The following is a 14591-nucleotide window of genomic DNA, read 5'->3' as shown; positions in this document are numbered from 1 at the left end:
AGATTTTTGGTGCACACACAGGATGTACATCTTTTATCAAAACCAGCTGAGAACACTGGCCTTAAGGAGGTAGACTTGGCAGAACTATGAACTTTGGCTAGTCTGTCAAGGTTAAGCGGTCTATACCACTTTCTAGAAGATTTTTTTTTTTTTTAAATCCTGTTCCTGGATCCAATTCAATGTAAGTTTTGTTAGTTTGTATAAGGAAAGTAGAGTTAAAAATAACTAAAATAATGTCTGTTCCTTGTTGATTACAGTAAAATACATGGAACACAAAGTATGGCTTGTAAATTCTAAGCTTATGATCATCATAGACGGAAGTCACAAACCACGAATATCAAGCAAACATAGCCTAAGTTAAATGTCACATTAAAATATTCATTAAATTTAATGACTCACGTTTAATATGATATATATTGCACAAATTTAAAAAATCATCTGGTTCTAAGGGCCGCCATCCTACTTGATCTTATTCCAACTCCCAAAGGATAAAGCCTTTAGTCTGATAGAGAAATACTCATTTACTTTATTCCTTTTCCAGCCCAGAAGCATAGTCCAGAATGTGAAATACCAGTGAAGCCAAAATTAAAGACAGGCAGTCAGTGTAGATAGGTGATTGGGTCAGAGGGACAGAAGGGAGGCCACTTTGGGTCGGGGAAGTTGGAGACTGACCCTGAGGAATTGAAATGTTAATGTTTTCAGAGTCCTTCCTCCACCCTTGTCAAGATAACCTGTCCCTTCCCCAACCTGTTGCTAAGGAAATTCCTGTGGTCCCAGGAATTGTGCCTCCCACAGGGAGTTATAAAAGTTGTTAATTAATATCTCCTGGGCTGCTTCCTGCCTGGATCACTCCATTTGGCCCTGCCCCTGCCCATCTGCTTCTCATCTTTTGGCCATTCCACTGAGACATCTCCTAGGCCTAGTCATGTACACAGGAAGGAGAGAGATAAGAGAGAAGAAGTCAGAAGAACAAGTCTAGGATGTATAGAGGCAGAACATTCTCACTTCTTGGGATACCAGGATACCAGCTATGACTCCCTTGTCCCTCCTGGGAGAAGTCTGTGTTACTCCTTTTTAAATAAATCCTGCTTTGATGCTTGCCTTGGTGTGCTTCTCTAATGTTCAGACTTCAACATGAGAAAAAGCAGGACTCCTCACCAATAACCTGTGCATCACCAAGAGGTCTCCCTGCACAATTTTTGCTCAGAGGCTCAAATAAGCTAACCAGAGATTCCAGGTCTTTTCATGACCAAGTTTTTAGTACCTCACATGGAATCAGGTCCAATTTGTGAAAATGATGACCCCTTGGAAGGTGGAGTGTTTTTGTTGTGAGATGAGGGAGAAGATTTGGCATGGCAGTGTAAAAAGTCTTAGAAATTCTCCTCTAGTGCAATTGGTTTGTTTTCCTAACATGTAGTATCTAAGGATAGGGGAATTTAAGGACTATGAAGGCACTGGGTTCCTACAGAAAAAAGGAATATACGTTAGAAAAGCACACTCCCCAGACCCACTTCTTCATTCAATACCTGTAACAAGGACAGGTCCTATTCCCTCTCCCCTCCTTCTAGAACCTTCATCCTGTCCCATTTACTCCCCAAATCCATTCAGTTGGGTGAGCTAGCAGAGAGCATAAGACACCTGCAAAGAAATGGCTTTGTGATTCCAGTCCCAGGGGAGGGAGCACCCAAGACTGTTTCCCGGATTGAGTTTTGTTTTGATGGAGAGGGTGTGTGTATAAGAATGTTTACAGCCCCTCAGGAACTTTGCTTAGTTCAAACTGCACCCAAGAGGAATTTTAGGATGCATTCCAAAATGGTGATACATAAAACTTTCCACCCAACTATAATCATTCAGGAAAATTTCCATCCCATTTTGTGTTATAAATGAACCACAGAGGTTCTTTCCTAAAAGCAAACAAGGGTGACACCTTTATCACTTTATATTGATAATCCAGTCCTGTTCAACCAACAGGGCAAATTAAGATCAATTAATACCTCCCCTACCTATTTCTGAATATTTTGTGTCATGAATAACCATGTCTTTGCAAATTATGCAGGGCAAGTGTTGATCAAAGCAAAGGGTTAAATCAGACAGAACCTGGGAAGCCTTTTTGTGGACAGAAAACATTTTTGTCAAAGAAATAATGAAATTTTTTTCTGAAAAAGTGGAAACAATACGTGCAATATGAAGAAGGTACATTACAGTTCTATAAAATAGCACACATTATTAAGAGTGTAATAACAAACTTTGTAATAAAGTTCATATTCCAATTATGGCATATGGTTTTCATAGAGAAAACCAATTAAAGTCAGCTGTGTTTTAAGTAGATTTTGGAAGGCAGGCTCATAATGGGTAATTACAGTAGTAAGCCTTCACTCTGCCGCTGATTACCATCTCCCCACCACACACCATGTGAGAAGCCTTTCTTATAGGAGACCTAAACACAAACGCATGTTTGCTTATAGGTCCACATCAACTTCCACTACAAAGATGGTGTTGGGAGGCAGAAGAGTGATATTGCCTTATATCTTAACCAGATCCTGCCAAGTGTTTGCTCAGTGTTTAAAAGCCCTGGGTGGTGTTGGGGCTTTATCCTGTAATGGAAAACAGCATGGTATGGTGAATAAACACTTCCTCTGAAATCCAAATCTCAGAGATCCCGATTCCTGGTGCTGTTCTTCCACTGACTAGAGCTATGACTCTGGGAAATCAGTTAATGCCTTTGTGACTTGTTTTTGCTCATCTGTAAAATGAGGTACTGCTTTTGGCCACTTGGGATTCTACATTAAAATCAATGTTATAGGAGGCTTCCAACATCTTCCTGTGAGAAATAGATGCTAAATACCCGCATAGGTTGACACTCCTCCCTTTAAAAGGTGGAGTCTCCTTTACCTCTCTGTATTTTATGTCTGCTTCATGGATGGATGCAGCAGAAGAGACCTTGGGTGACTTTCATTGATAGATCATAGACAGCACTCCTCCCTCCTCTGACCCTGGGCAGATACCTTTAGATTCTGAGCCACCATGTAAGATATCCAGCTACTTTAGAACTGCTGTTCTAGAGTAAAAAACTATTCCAGATGGGGTGGGGTTGGGGGTGGGGGAGATGGAGAAAGCACAGCCCAAGGAATGTCAGCTGTTTGAATTTCCCAGCCCAGGTGACTGACATAAGTGAAGAAGCCTCTGAGACTGTGCCACCCTAGCCACTGTGGGCTGCAATCCCCTAGACACCTTTAACTAAAACTACTCAGCTAAGTCATCTCAAAGTCCTGGCCCCAGCAGTGAGAGATAACACATGATTATTGCTATTTTAAGTCACTAACTATTGGGGTGACTTGATGAAGCCACAGTAACTAAAGAGGAACTATGATGGAATAAGAATTAGAAGAACAGAGAATAAAATCATGGCATTTGCAGGTAAATGGATGGATTTGGAGAATATAATGCTAAGTGAAGTTAGCCAATACCAAAAAAACAAATGCCGAATGTTTTCTCTGATTTAAGGAGGCTGATTTATAATGCGGTTGGAGAGTGGGGTGGGGGGAATATGGAAGGATTAGATGAACTCTAGATAGGGCAAAGGGGAGGGAGAGGTAGGGAGGGGGCATGGGGGTTACGAAAGTCGATGGGATGAAATGGACATCATTACCCTAAGTACATGTATGAAGACATGAATGGTGTGACTCTGCTTTGAGTACAACCAGAGATATGAAAAATTATGCTCTATATGTGTAATATGAATTGTAATGCATTCTGCTGTCATGCATCACAAAATTTTAAATAAAAAAACATAAGAAAAAATAACTAGGAGAACAAAAAAAAATTTTTTTTTAAATAAACATTTAAAAGTGTCATCTACCCTAAGGTCAAACAAAGAAATCTTTAGCATTCACAAGAACCTCAGGAAGACAATTTAGAACTCTTTTTTGACCCAGTTATCCTACTCCTCAGTTTATACCCAAATGACTTAAAATCAGCATATTACAGTGACACAGCCTCATTAATGTTTATAGCAACTCAATTCACAATAGCTAAACCATAGAATCAATCTAGGTGCCCTTCAACAGATGAAGAAAAATGTGGTATATATACACAATAGAATATTACTCAGCCTTAAAGAAGAATTAAATTATGGCATTTGCTGGTAAATGAATGGGACTGGAGGATATCATGCTAAGCAAAATAAGCCAATACCAAAGAACAAAGGCAGAATGTTTTCTCTGATATTCAGATACACAATAAGGGAGGGAGGGTTAGAGAAGAATAGAGGTACTTTGGATTAGACAAAGGGGAATGAAGGGAGGAGAAAAGGTTGGTGGTAGGAAGGACAGTAGAATGAATGGGACATTATTACCCTACGTGCATATATGATTACATGACTGGTATAATTCCACACCATGTACAACCAGAAGAATGAAAAGCTATACTCCATTTATGTACAATGTGTCAAAATGCATTCAACTGTCATATAAAACTAATTAGAACAAATTTAAAAGAATGATGAAGGTAAAAACAACACTGAAGTATCACCTTTTCTGTTTCCAAACTGGGAGAATTTTATGAGAATTTTTCCAAGTTCATAGTTAAAAGAAATGTAGTAACACTGATCCTAAGCAGAACCAACTAAGATGGTAAAGCACAGAGCCAGGGCATCCTCCAGTCATTCCATGTAGGTGCTAATGCCACGGCCTGTGGTCTTTCTACCTCAGCCTTTCTCAAAAGACTGTGCAACTGATGAAGTCCATGTGTTCCCCAAACACAGCTCTGAATGCCGTGGAAAAGTAGGGGTTCTTTAGAAAGGGGGAAAGGGAACACTTTGGAGGGCAATCAGGAAAGATGAGTTCGGGACACCTGTGAAACCTGGTGAAGCCAAACAAAGAGTGATGCTCAGGAGATGGCAATTGGTGGCCTATAGGTGGGATGCAGCCACAAACCCACTCGTTCCTATTTTTATTATATTTTTTTCCTGGTTCATCCAGTGTTTTCAAAACAGAAAATCTCATATAAAAATATTAGATTTCTAGCTTCTCTTGAAACTCTGGAGACCTGGTCTTAAACAGCTGGGCCTGACTGGCTGTTTTTCCCTTTAGACAGAACACATGCTCTGTTTACTGTAGTCCTCCTTACTCCCTATCATTTTATATATGAGATCACTTTATCCCTCTACTTCACATTTCCAGTCCCTGTGAACATTTGAGTTTGGGTCTCATGACCTAAACCAACAGAGGAGCTTCAGATTCCAAATATCTGAGTCTTGGTCACTACAGGTATATGGCTTGGAAATTCCAGTAAATTCTGCTGTTGTGCCCTTGACAATTTCCTTCCCTAAACTACAAATATGAGACTGAGCATGACAAACCTACGTGTCTAAGGTTATATAAGTCATCCTACATTACTGTCATCAAATATTGGAGTGCTAGTTCTACTCCAGAAATATGTATTAAACTTATTTGATACATCCTAATTAATTAAAATACAACTATGCCCATACACATTCCCACCCCTAATTAATACAGAAGAGTCAATTGTCAGTCAGCTGTGAGATTAAAAAGGACAGAAAAGGAACAAAGAGAGCCACAGAGAGTAAAGTGTAACTTTTTAAAAATTTATCAGAGAATATCCTCAAGGTGATTTCTAATAGTGACTTATTGAGTCAGTGAAAGCATCTACTGAGAGTTTGAAATCAGAATTGTGTTAGAAAAGCAAAACAAGACAAAACAACTCACCAATTCCAGACACTGTCTGTGGCCATAGGCAGCAGCATAATGTATACTATTGTAGCCTTCCTTGTCCCGGATAGATGGATTTGCATCATTTTGAAGCAGAAACTCTAGACATCTGTAAGTATAAATATGAGGGATTATTTTAGAAAACATCTCTGGACCAAACAAGATAATTACTGAGAATCCCCCCTGTTTTTCATGTTCCACAAAGCATTTTATAAATTTAAGTGTTTCTTTAAGAACTGTGTTGCAATAAACCTTTCTGCGCTGAAAGGTAGTGTGAGTGAGTGAGTGTGTGTGTGTGTGTGTGTGTGTGCGCACACACACACACATTTTCCATAGCTATCTTTATTTCCACTTAAAATTGCCATTCTAGAACTCAGGAAAAGCTTTAGAAGCAAAAGGGTAATTTATTTTTTTTATTCTTCTCATCTTCAGGTATAGAATGTCTGTTGTCAAGATCTCCAAATAATAAGACTTAGATCTCTGTATTCAAAAAATGAAGTCTCAAATACAAAGAAGTGGTCAGGCCTTTGCAACTCAGCAAACCCAACAGAGAGGGGATTATTTGTTACATTGCCATTGGAAACTAAGATCAAAAGACGAGAAAACAAAAGTTTAAAATAGAGTAAGAAAAACAACCCAAGGATAGTCTGAATAATAAAAAGATTAAAGGAGTGGATAAGCTTTTAAAATATATAAATGACTAATTCAGTAACTACATATGAAGAAAGAAGCTTAAATTATACCACTAGGAATATAGACTGGAACAAAATAATATTGAAAGGCTTTTTTGATACAGTTGTAATTTTCCTGAAAAAGTTACAATCTTTGAAATAGGCTAGAGGAAGGAGCTTGGTTGTACTTTTATTGAAGAGCCTGCAACACCAGACAAAAATACTCAGGGACATAAAGCATTCTGTTCAGGGCTAATTGCAAATGGTCTGATCTTGATGGCACAGAGGGAATAAGTAGCCAGAGAGTGACACTCCATAATTTCAGTATTATATCTACAACAATGGGACACACATTCTTATGAGGCCACACTGATTCAATTTTACACTCACATCAAGCTTTTAAAATTTTAAACATAAGCTTATACCTTAAAAAAGACTTTCCAATGAAAAATTTCTATAGTTGACTCAAAATTTTACATGACATTTACCTATCTTTTGGTATAAGGCAAAAGGAGTAAACGAATCATATACAGAAGTTTTAATTAAACAGGTTGTTACAATTTTTTAGAAAAATTGATAGAAAATACTTTTTTAAAACAAAATACTATCTGTCACATTTTTCCATGAAATGTTCCATGCTAAATCAAACTTTTATTAGAGTCCTGCTATCATGCTGTCTTGGGTCATTTATACCTTATACGGAAGTTCTTTTGATTTTGGTAATTAATGCCCATGGATAGGATCCCAGGTGTGACTCATTGTATACCAAATTTGGATCTTTAAATAAAATCATTCAATAGCAATAGCATCCTAGTGAATACACAAATCCCAACTTTTCAATAGACTATATGCTAAAAATCAGTGATCGGTTGTATTTGTAATTTGGAAAACATTTGAAATTGCTACCAAAGAATTATTTAATCCAGGAGTTAGCTGAACTACACTACAATAACAATAGTGCTATAGAGTTTGTATATTCTCCATATAGTTTCCAAGGGAAAAAATGAATTCTATGTTTTAACTGGAGACGCTTATCTTTGTTCCTCCCAGGCCCCTGACTAGCAATTTTGACACTTAAGATGTACAAGTGACAGCAACCCTGTGGATTGGGGCGATATTTGGCCAAGGGGAACAGCCTCCGTTTGCACACAGAAGCTCTCAGGTCTGCTGGTTCACTATCCTTTGACTACCTCTCTAGCTTCCCTCCCCTTCCACTGCTGTAAGAGGGCTGGACTGGCCCAGGGCAAACTTTCAGTTTGCTGGAGAAGGGAGCATTTGCTAAGGTGACTTACAATTTTATAACTTTTAATGTTAACATTTAGAATTTTAGAGTATCAGAGCAAAACCTGGTCATTCTGCTGTACTCACAGCTGTGCTCCTATCCCCAGAAATGGTCAAAAGCGATGTCCTGTAACCTGCCCCAGAGCCACACTCGCTAACTATACCCTTCCATGATGCTCTGAACATGGGGTGGGGGTGGGCGGTGAAAGGGCGGAACCCAGTGGGAGATGGGAAGATCACAGGGTAGACGCAAGTCACAAAGAAACTGCTTTCTTTGGCAATTGGAGCAGAGAATAAATGAGTTAGGGACCATGAGCCTACGACTCAGAGAAAACTGGATCCATTGGGTCCCCTGGGGGTGTGGCACAAAGTGTGGGCACCTGCTCATTTGTTTGTTCATTTATTAAACAGTTTCGGTACACCAACTATGTGCCAGGCAATTCTTGTGACTAAAATCTCAGAGGATGAAGTTCCTATATATCAACGCTCTGCGGAGATGACAGGTGATCCAACTGCTGTCACAGCAACAGCTAAGTCTCTGTCAGAAGCCAGAGTGGGGTAGGTAGGATGAGGTGGGTCAGGGGAAGCTGTTTACATGGAGCAGGAGGCTGATTTTAAGTCAATGTGCTGGAAAGAAGGAAGGAGTGAGGGGAAGACTGGTACACTCCACACCACCAGAAGACCTTTAGAGAACCCACTGCAGGTTATCCCCAGGTCATAAACGCAGAACCTAAGGCCTACGGCTGTGAAGGGGGCCTTACTATGTCCCTGAGGCATATGAGACATGGCAGAGTCAGAAATGATATTTAGATCTAAAGCTGCTGACCAATCATAGTGACAGACAGGGCAAAGGTTACACTTTTAGGAAGTTCCCTGTGTGAAAATAGCACCAGTGAAGGATGTATAATAAGAACAGTTTCTTCTTCATAAAAGGCATGCCTGCATTCCTTCCTCAAGATTCTAAATAGAACCCAACACAGAAAGGCAAGCAGTGTAGCAACCCAGAGAAGCAGGCAAAGCAGGAGAGGCGGCATCTTGTTCGTTAGCTAAGAAGTAACTTACAGTGCGGCTTCCTTCTCCTTCAGCTCCCTGGCTCTTTCAAGTTCTTCTGAATTTTCATGGGCATTTCCCAAGACAGTCTTACTTCTCAGCATAAGGGATAGAAAAAAAATTGCAATTAACTTTAGTATAATTATATCTCAGTGATTTTGACCCCAACCCCCCAAAATAAGCACCATCCATTTTCACTGATGATATATACAGCTCTCTCCAAGGCCATTCAGCTAATCTGTTTTTTCCCAAGAAATGCACTTGAGCACATGCCTTTTCTAGAACTTCTACCCACGTGTGAGAGATTAGGACAACTGAGTTGCCCACCTTTCAGTAAACACCTTAAAACTCCCCAAGAAAAAAGGAAGCAATTTAGCTCAAACCTGTCTAACTCCTACCACACTCCTTGCCACCTCCTAGCCAGATCAGCATCTCACTTATCCAGGAGTACAGTCCCAATTGCCCTTCATCTGTCAGAATGATTATTTTCCAGGATTCCTTTTCCAGCCCTTAACAGATGGAAAACACCAATGTCCCATCTCCTCCAGCATTCTTACTTTGTTCTAAGCAAATAGCATGGAGCCTTGCATACAGCAGTTACTCAATAAATGTTTGTTGAATTAATAACCTGCATAGCTATGGGACCCTAAGGAACATATCTGACCTTACCATCATTATATAATAAATATAATCATCATATAAATCATTATATAATAAATAACATTTATATAATACTTATATTAAATAAATATAAAAATGAAGAGCATTCTTATGCTTGTGTGTTTTTCAAACTAATGATCATAACCCACTACTAAATACTGAAATAAATTTAGTGGGGTGCTCTCAGCAATTCTTAATTATGAAATGGAATAGAAATATCAGAATGCATCACAAATAATAAATGTAAATATGGTTCTATAAATTTTTATTTCTGTTTTATATGCACATACATATGTGAATGCTTGCATTAGTTCGCGATGTAAGAAGTATTTCTTACTGTGAGTCACCATTCAAAATGTTTAACTGGGCTGGGAGAGTAGCTCAGTGGTAAAGTACATGCTTAGCATGTGTGAGGTTCCAGGTTCAAACTCCAGCACCAAAAAAGTAAATTAAATAAAATGTTTAAAACTCATCGCTCTACAAAAGCAGTGGTTAGTACCAGAATTAATTGTGCAGAACAGGATAGCAAATAATCTAATAGTTCTCCACACATGGTCATCAAAAAGCATTCCTTTGAAGGAGGCCCGACCTTAAGTCTTTTTTTTTTTTAATATTTATCTTTTTAGTTTTAGGTGGACACAATAACTTTATTTTATTTTTATATGGTGTTGAGGATCGAACCCAGTGCCTCACGCATGCCAGGCAGGCACGCTACCACTTGAGCCACATCCCCAGTCCCCGAACTTAAGTCTTTAAGGCAATTTCATAAACTGTGGGGCCATCCCCTTCTTTCCTCCTTGAACTGAGTCACTGATGTCTGACTTCTATTCCTAGCCACCTAGAATCCAAACACATCCAGGGCAACCAATTTCATCTCTACTAGCTGCTAAAAAGGAGTTCATGCCCAGACTTGGAACAAAAGTGCTTGTTTTAATTATACTGAGGCTGTATTTGAAGGCTATGAGAATGATGCATAGGTGAAATTTTTTTTCATATGACACATATATTAGCAAATGTAAATTTGTGGAAAATGAAGCTTTTAAGTGATCACGAGGAAAATGATGGTATATGTCAAATAAATTAGAAGACTTTGAATGGACTGAAAACCTGGGCTTGACAGCTCTACTTGGCATTCTACCCAAAGAACAGAGAAGAGAGGAAATTGTTCAGTGACATGTAATAATCAAACATAAAGACAGAGAGTGGGAAAACCTGGGTTAGTGATGAAGCCATTCTAACTCCTTTGAGTCTGAATGAAAGTCTTTCTTTGCAGTTTCCAGGAGACAATATGAAGACTTAGCAGAGCCTCTCCATCCCTAGTCCCACCCCCAGAGGAAGCATGAGCAAGGCTATTTTTACTTTCTGTCCATGTCTGATGCAGCAGCATAGTGCAGAGCGGTCCGGCCCCAGTCATCTGTTTCATTAACATTGGCTCCTGTGGTCACTAATGTCTCAATACAGTGGAAATGACAATTTGCAGCTGCATAGTGCAAAGGGGTCCTGTAAAACAAACAGGGATTTATTACTTCATTCAGCCTGGAAAACAGACCCATCATCAACACAAGCACTGGTGGCAGTATTCCTGTGGGTGTGGAAAGCTCTTTGGCTCTCAATGTAGAGGTTAAAGGATATGCCTTCCTATGACTGTATAAATTGAAATAGAGGCTACAAAGACTGGTGGCTTAAGACAAGGTCAGTCATGTTGGGTCCATTCTTTCTTTATATTCCTATAGCCTCCCCTGGTTCAGGTCTACCCTATTTCTTTTTTGGGGACCATTGCAAGATCATCTCATTAAGACCCATTAAGACCATTCCCATTAAGACCATTTTGAGCTTTAATTAAGCCCACACCTAATTTCTAGTTGGTATGAACAAAGAACTGGATTTTCTACATACAACAATTCCTACATACAACTATTCTGTTTTAAAACCCTCAAGCCTCCCCACCGACAAGAGCTTGCTTCCTCAACCTGGAATTGAGACCTTTTCAAGTTGGTCTCAATTTCTCTTATAGAGTATCTCCCTCCCCTAGATATACCCACTGGCATATCCAAACTGAATGATCTCAGGTTTTCCAGATCTTGTCTACACTTCCCTCCACCCTTGTCCATCTTGGTTTCTTCATGGGAGGGCCCCTTCCTGAACCTCGTCTACCCATCAAAATCCCACTTATCCTGCATGTTCCAGATGTTAGTGGTCTTTCTTTAGTTTGTGATTGCTTAGCTACTGTCAGAGTTTCTTGAGCTCTCATCACATATTGTCTTGATTGGGGGGGTGGCGGGGGTGTACCAAGGATTGAACTCAGGGGCACTTGGCCACTGAGCCACATCCCCAGCCCTATTTTGTATTTTATTTAGAGACCCTGTCTCTAAATAAGTTCAAGAATTATTAATCAATTTTAAAGAAAAACTATTTTATATTTTATGGTAAACGTCTGGCCTCTTTTTTAAATTTTTTTTTTTAGTTGCAGATGGACATAATATCTTTATTTTTATGTGGTGCTGAGGATAGAACCCAGTGCCTCACACGTGCTAGACAAGCTCTCTACCACTGAGCCACAACCCTAGCCCAACTAAGGGCTCTTTTTTCAGTTGATTTTTTCCTCTTTGGTCCAAAAGAAGGAAATTATAAGTTATATATATTAAGTTGTTTTTGTTTTAATTAGCCATACTGAAAATTATTAGGCTTCAACCATATGGCAAGGCCCAAAGATATAGAGAAAATGACATCCAGTCCTTGTCCTCAGGACTCACAGTCAGGTGGAGAGAAAGACAAGGGAACTGAGTCCATCAGTACAATGTGATGTGAGCTGCAGCTGTGGAGTCTGTGGGGTGTTAGTGGAGCAGTCAGAGAGCCACTCCCGTTGGAGTTGCAAGAAGATGTCACTTGACATGAATCTGGAAGGATGAGTAGGAGCTGTCTTAGGTAGGTTGGTCTTAGAAGAAATTTGAGGCAACCCCCAAAAGCTAGGATGCCAGTGGAAAAGAGGGGTAGAGAGATGTTAGGGGAAAATATATATATACTGTCAAGTGTTGCTGAATGACCAGGCATGTTCTGAAAACTATCATTGGGTGATTTTTGTTACTGTGTGAACACAAACCTTGATGGTCTGACCTACTACAAATCCAGGCTATATGGAACCACCATCATGTATGTGGTCTGCTACTGACTGAAATGTCATTACGTGATGCATGACTTGTGTATGTGTGCATGGGTGTGCACACACATGCATGTGATGTGTGTGTATAAAAAAAAAGGATTCATGTACCAGGTAGCCTCATAGCACAGTTTAGCTATATAAAGGACCACAGAGGTAGGAAAACTTCTGTGACCCACTGGTGGGGTATATATGTCTGATTTTGTAAATACGTCTAAAAATTTATCCCAAGATGAAATGTCCAATACATACTTAAAAATGCTCTAGACCTTATGACCGGATTCTGAGTTCAGAAGGCTAAAGTGTTTTACTCCGCTACAAACAGAATTTTCTAAATTATATCCATGTAGGAGATTTTTTTCTTTTTAATAAAAGAAGAAAACTGGCCCTTCTAAGCTGAAGCTGAGAGAGCAGTTGCTTTCCTCACATCTTATGTTTGGTTTGCTGGCATTTCCCTCCAACATGGGATTTCCTTCTGCAGATGAAATGCCCCCAGCCAGCTTCTTGTTGACATTTCAATGCCCCAGGATTTCTCAATTTTTCAATGATCCCCAGTCCTTTTATGGGGGCACTTGAGGCAGAGTGCCCTGAGTACATACCTCCCACTCTTGTCCTTTTTATGGAAATCTGCTCCGCTGCTCTGCAAGAGTTTTATGCACTCTACATTACTAGAAAGACAGGGAAAACATCATTAACACGGTAAAGGTTAGTTACTGGGTTATCTTCAGAAAGAGCTATTTTCAGCAGGGTGTAGCATAAGATAAGATGGTAGCACCAGGTTTAAATTCTGCTACCAAGAAATAAGAGGAACGTGTAACAGTAATTCTATATTGTAACGATCTAAAGTTCCTTTTTCAAAGCTAATAAATCAATAATTTAAAGAGCTTGGTAGAACATTTTCAATTCCATCACTAAGGAATTTAATGATTCTTTTAATGAATCATGTAATCATGATTAAACCCTCCAGTGATGGTTTTATCATTTATCCTAAAATTCTTTTTCAAAACCATCAAGAGACCATGAGACAATCACTTCAACCTATAATAACTTCATGTCACCTTTAAACAATGAGTTGGAATGGCTGAGCATTACCTTTTATTACAGCAAAATGAATCCCCCATGATAACCACTTTCAACTAGATAATCTTTAACGAAAAATAGAACAGTTGCATTTCCCTGTCTTTGTAATCCCGCTAAACAAATGTGTAGAACCTAGGCTGAAAGTGATGTAATGAAGCATAATTGTCTTCCAAAACTTCTCTGGCATTCACAGAAGCAATAAATCATATTTAATAGAGAGAAAAGGACCCATTGAAGTGGATTTTTCTATTAAACAGCAGAAGCTAAATTTTAATTCTAATAGGGATTTCAGACATGAATTCAGAATGGTATGTTACCACTTTCTAGACAGGTCTGATATATTTTTAAATGTAGGCATAGAAAGAGATAATCATAATTGTTCTAAACTGGGGTGCTAAGAAGTGGTCTGGATTTATTGTTTTATTGTATCTGAAAGAAGAAAAATGATCTCCTTAATGATAAGCCTAAGGAGGGCTCTCCCCACTCCACCTCCAACCTTTATAGCCATTCTTCTCAGAGAACTAGCTGTTTCAGTCATAAACTAGAAGAATTTCTTATGATAAGTAAGTGTTGGTGTAGCGTGCCAGTTGATATAAAGCATCTAATGAAAGATGGCAAAGGATCAAAGACAGAGGCAGATACAAGGTGTGTGGCTCATGAAGCTCATTTGGTTTTGGGGGGTGGGGTGAGGAAGGCACATTTTTACCCATGTAAATCAGGGCCCTAAAGCTACACAGTTAAGCCACCTCTGATAAATAGGTAACACAAATGGAGAAGCACTGCTGTTCCTTAAGGAGTAGGAATCTGATGAAGAACCAACACCTCATCCTCACAAGGCCATCTAAGAGGTACCATGTTTGGACAATGCGTGGCCATACATCAACAATGTTTTTAATCAGAGCGTTAATCTAATCACTGATATGAAAATGAGAGTAGCTAATGGAAAATTCTCTTTACAGCTCA

General features: G+C 39.2%; 1 protein-coding gene across 4 annotated transcripts in view; it reads right to left on the bottom strand.

The window, feature by feature from the left end:
- Ankrd44 (ankyrin repeat domain 44) overlaps positions 1-14591 on the bottom strand; it is a 295099-nt gene that overhangs the window by 75184 nt on the left and 205324 nt on the right. For 2 of the 4 annotated variants that reach the window (XM_076865519.2, XM_076865521.2), the window contains exons 13-16: positions 13148-13216; positions 10751-10891; positions 8744-8827; positions 5727-5838 (exon numbers count right to left, since the gene is read on the bottom strand). In XM_076865519.2, the coding sequence (XP_076721634.1) occupies positions 5727-5838; positions 8744-8827; positions 10751-10891; positions 13148-13216 (406 nt within the window). The remainder of the gene's footprint in view (positions 1-5726; positions 5839-8743; positions 8828-10750; positions 10892-13147; positions 13217-14591) is intronic. The other 2 variants (XM_076865520.2, XM_076865522.2) reach the window with 1 other exon arrangement.

Source organism: Callospermophilus lateralis, chromosome 9 (genome assembly GCF_048772815.1).
Source record: "Callospermophilus lateralis isolate mCalLat2 chromosome 9, mCalLat2.hap1, whole genome shotgun sequence".
Lineage (NCBI taxonomy): Eukaryota > Metazoa > Chordata > Mammalia > Rodentia > Sciuridae > Callospermophilus > Callospermophilus lateralis.
Note: the sequence above shows the minus strand (reverse complement) of the source record. Positions and strands in the feature narration are given on the sequence as shown.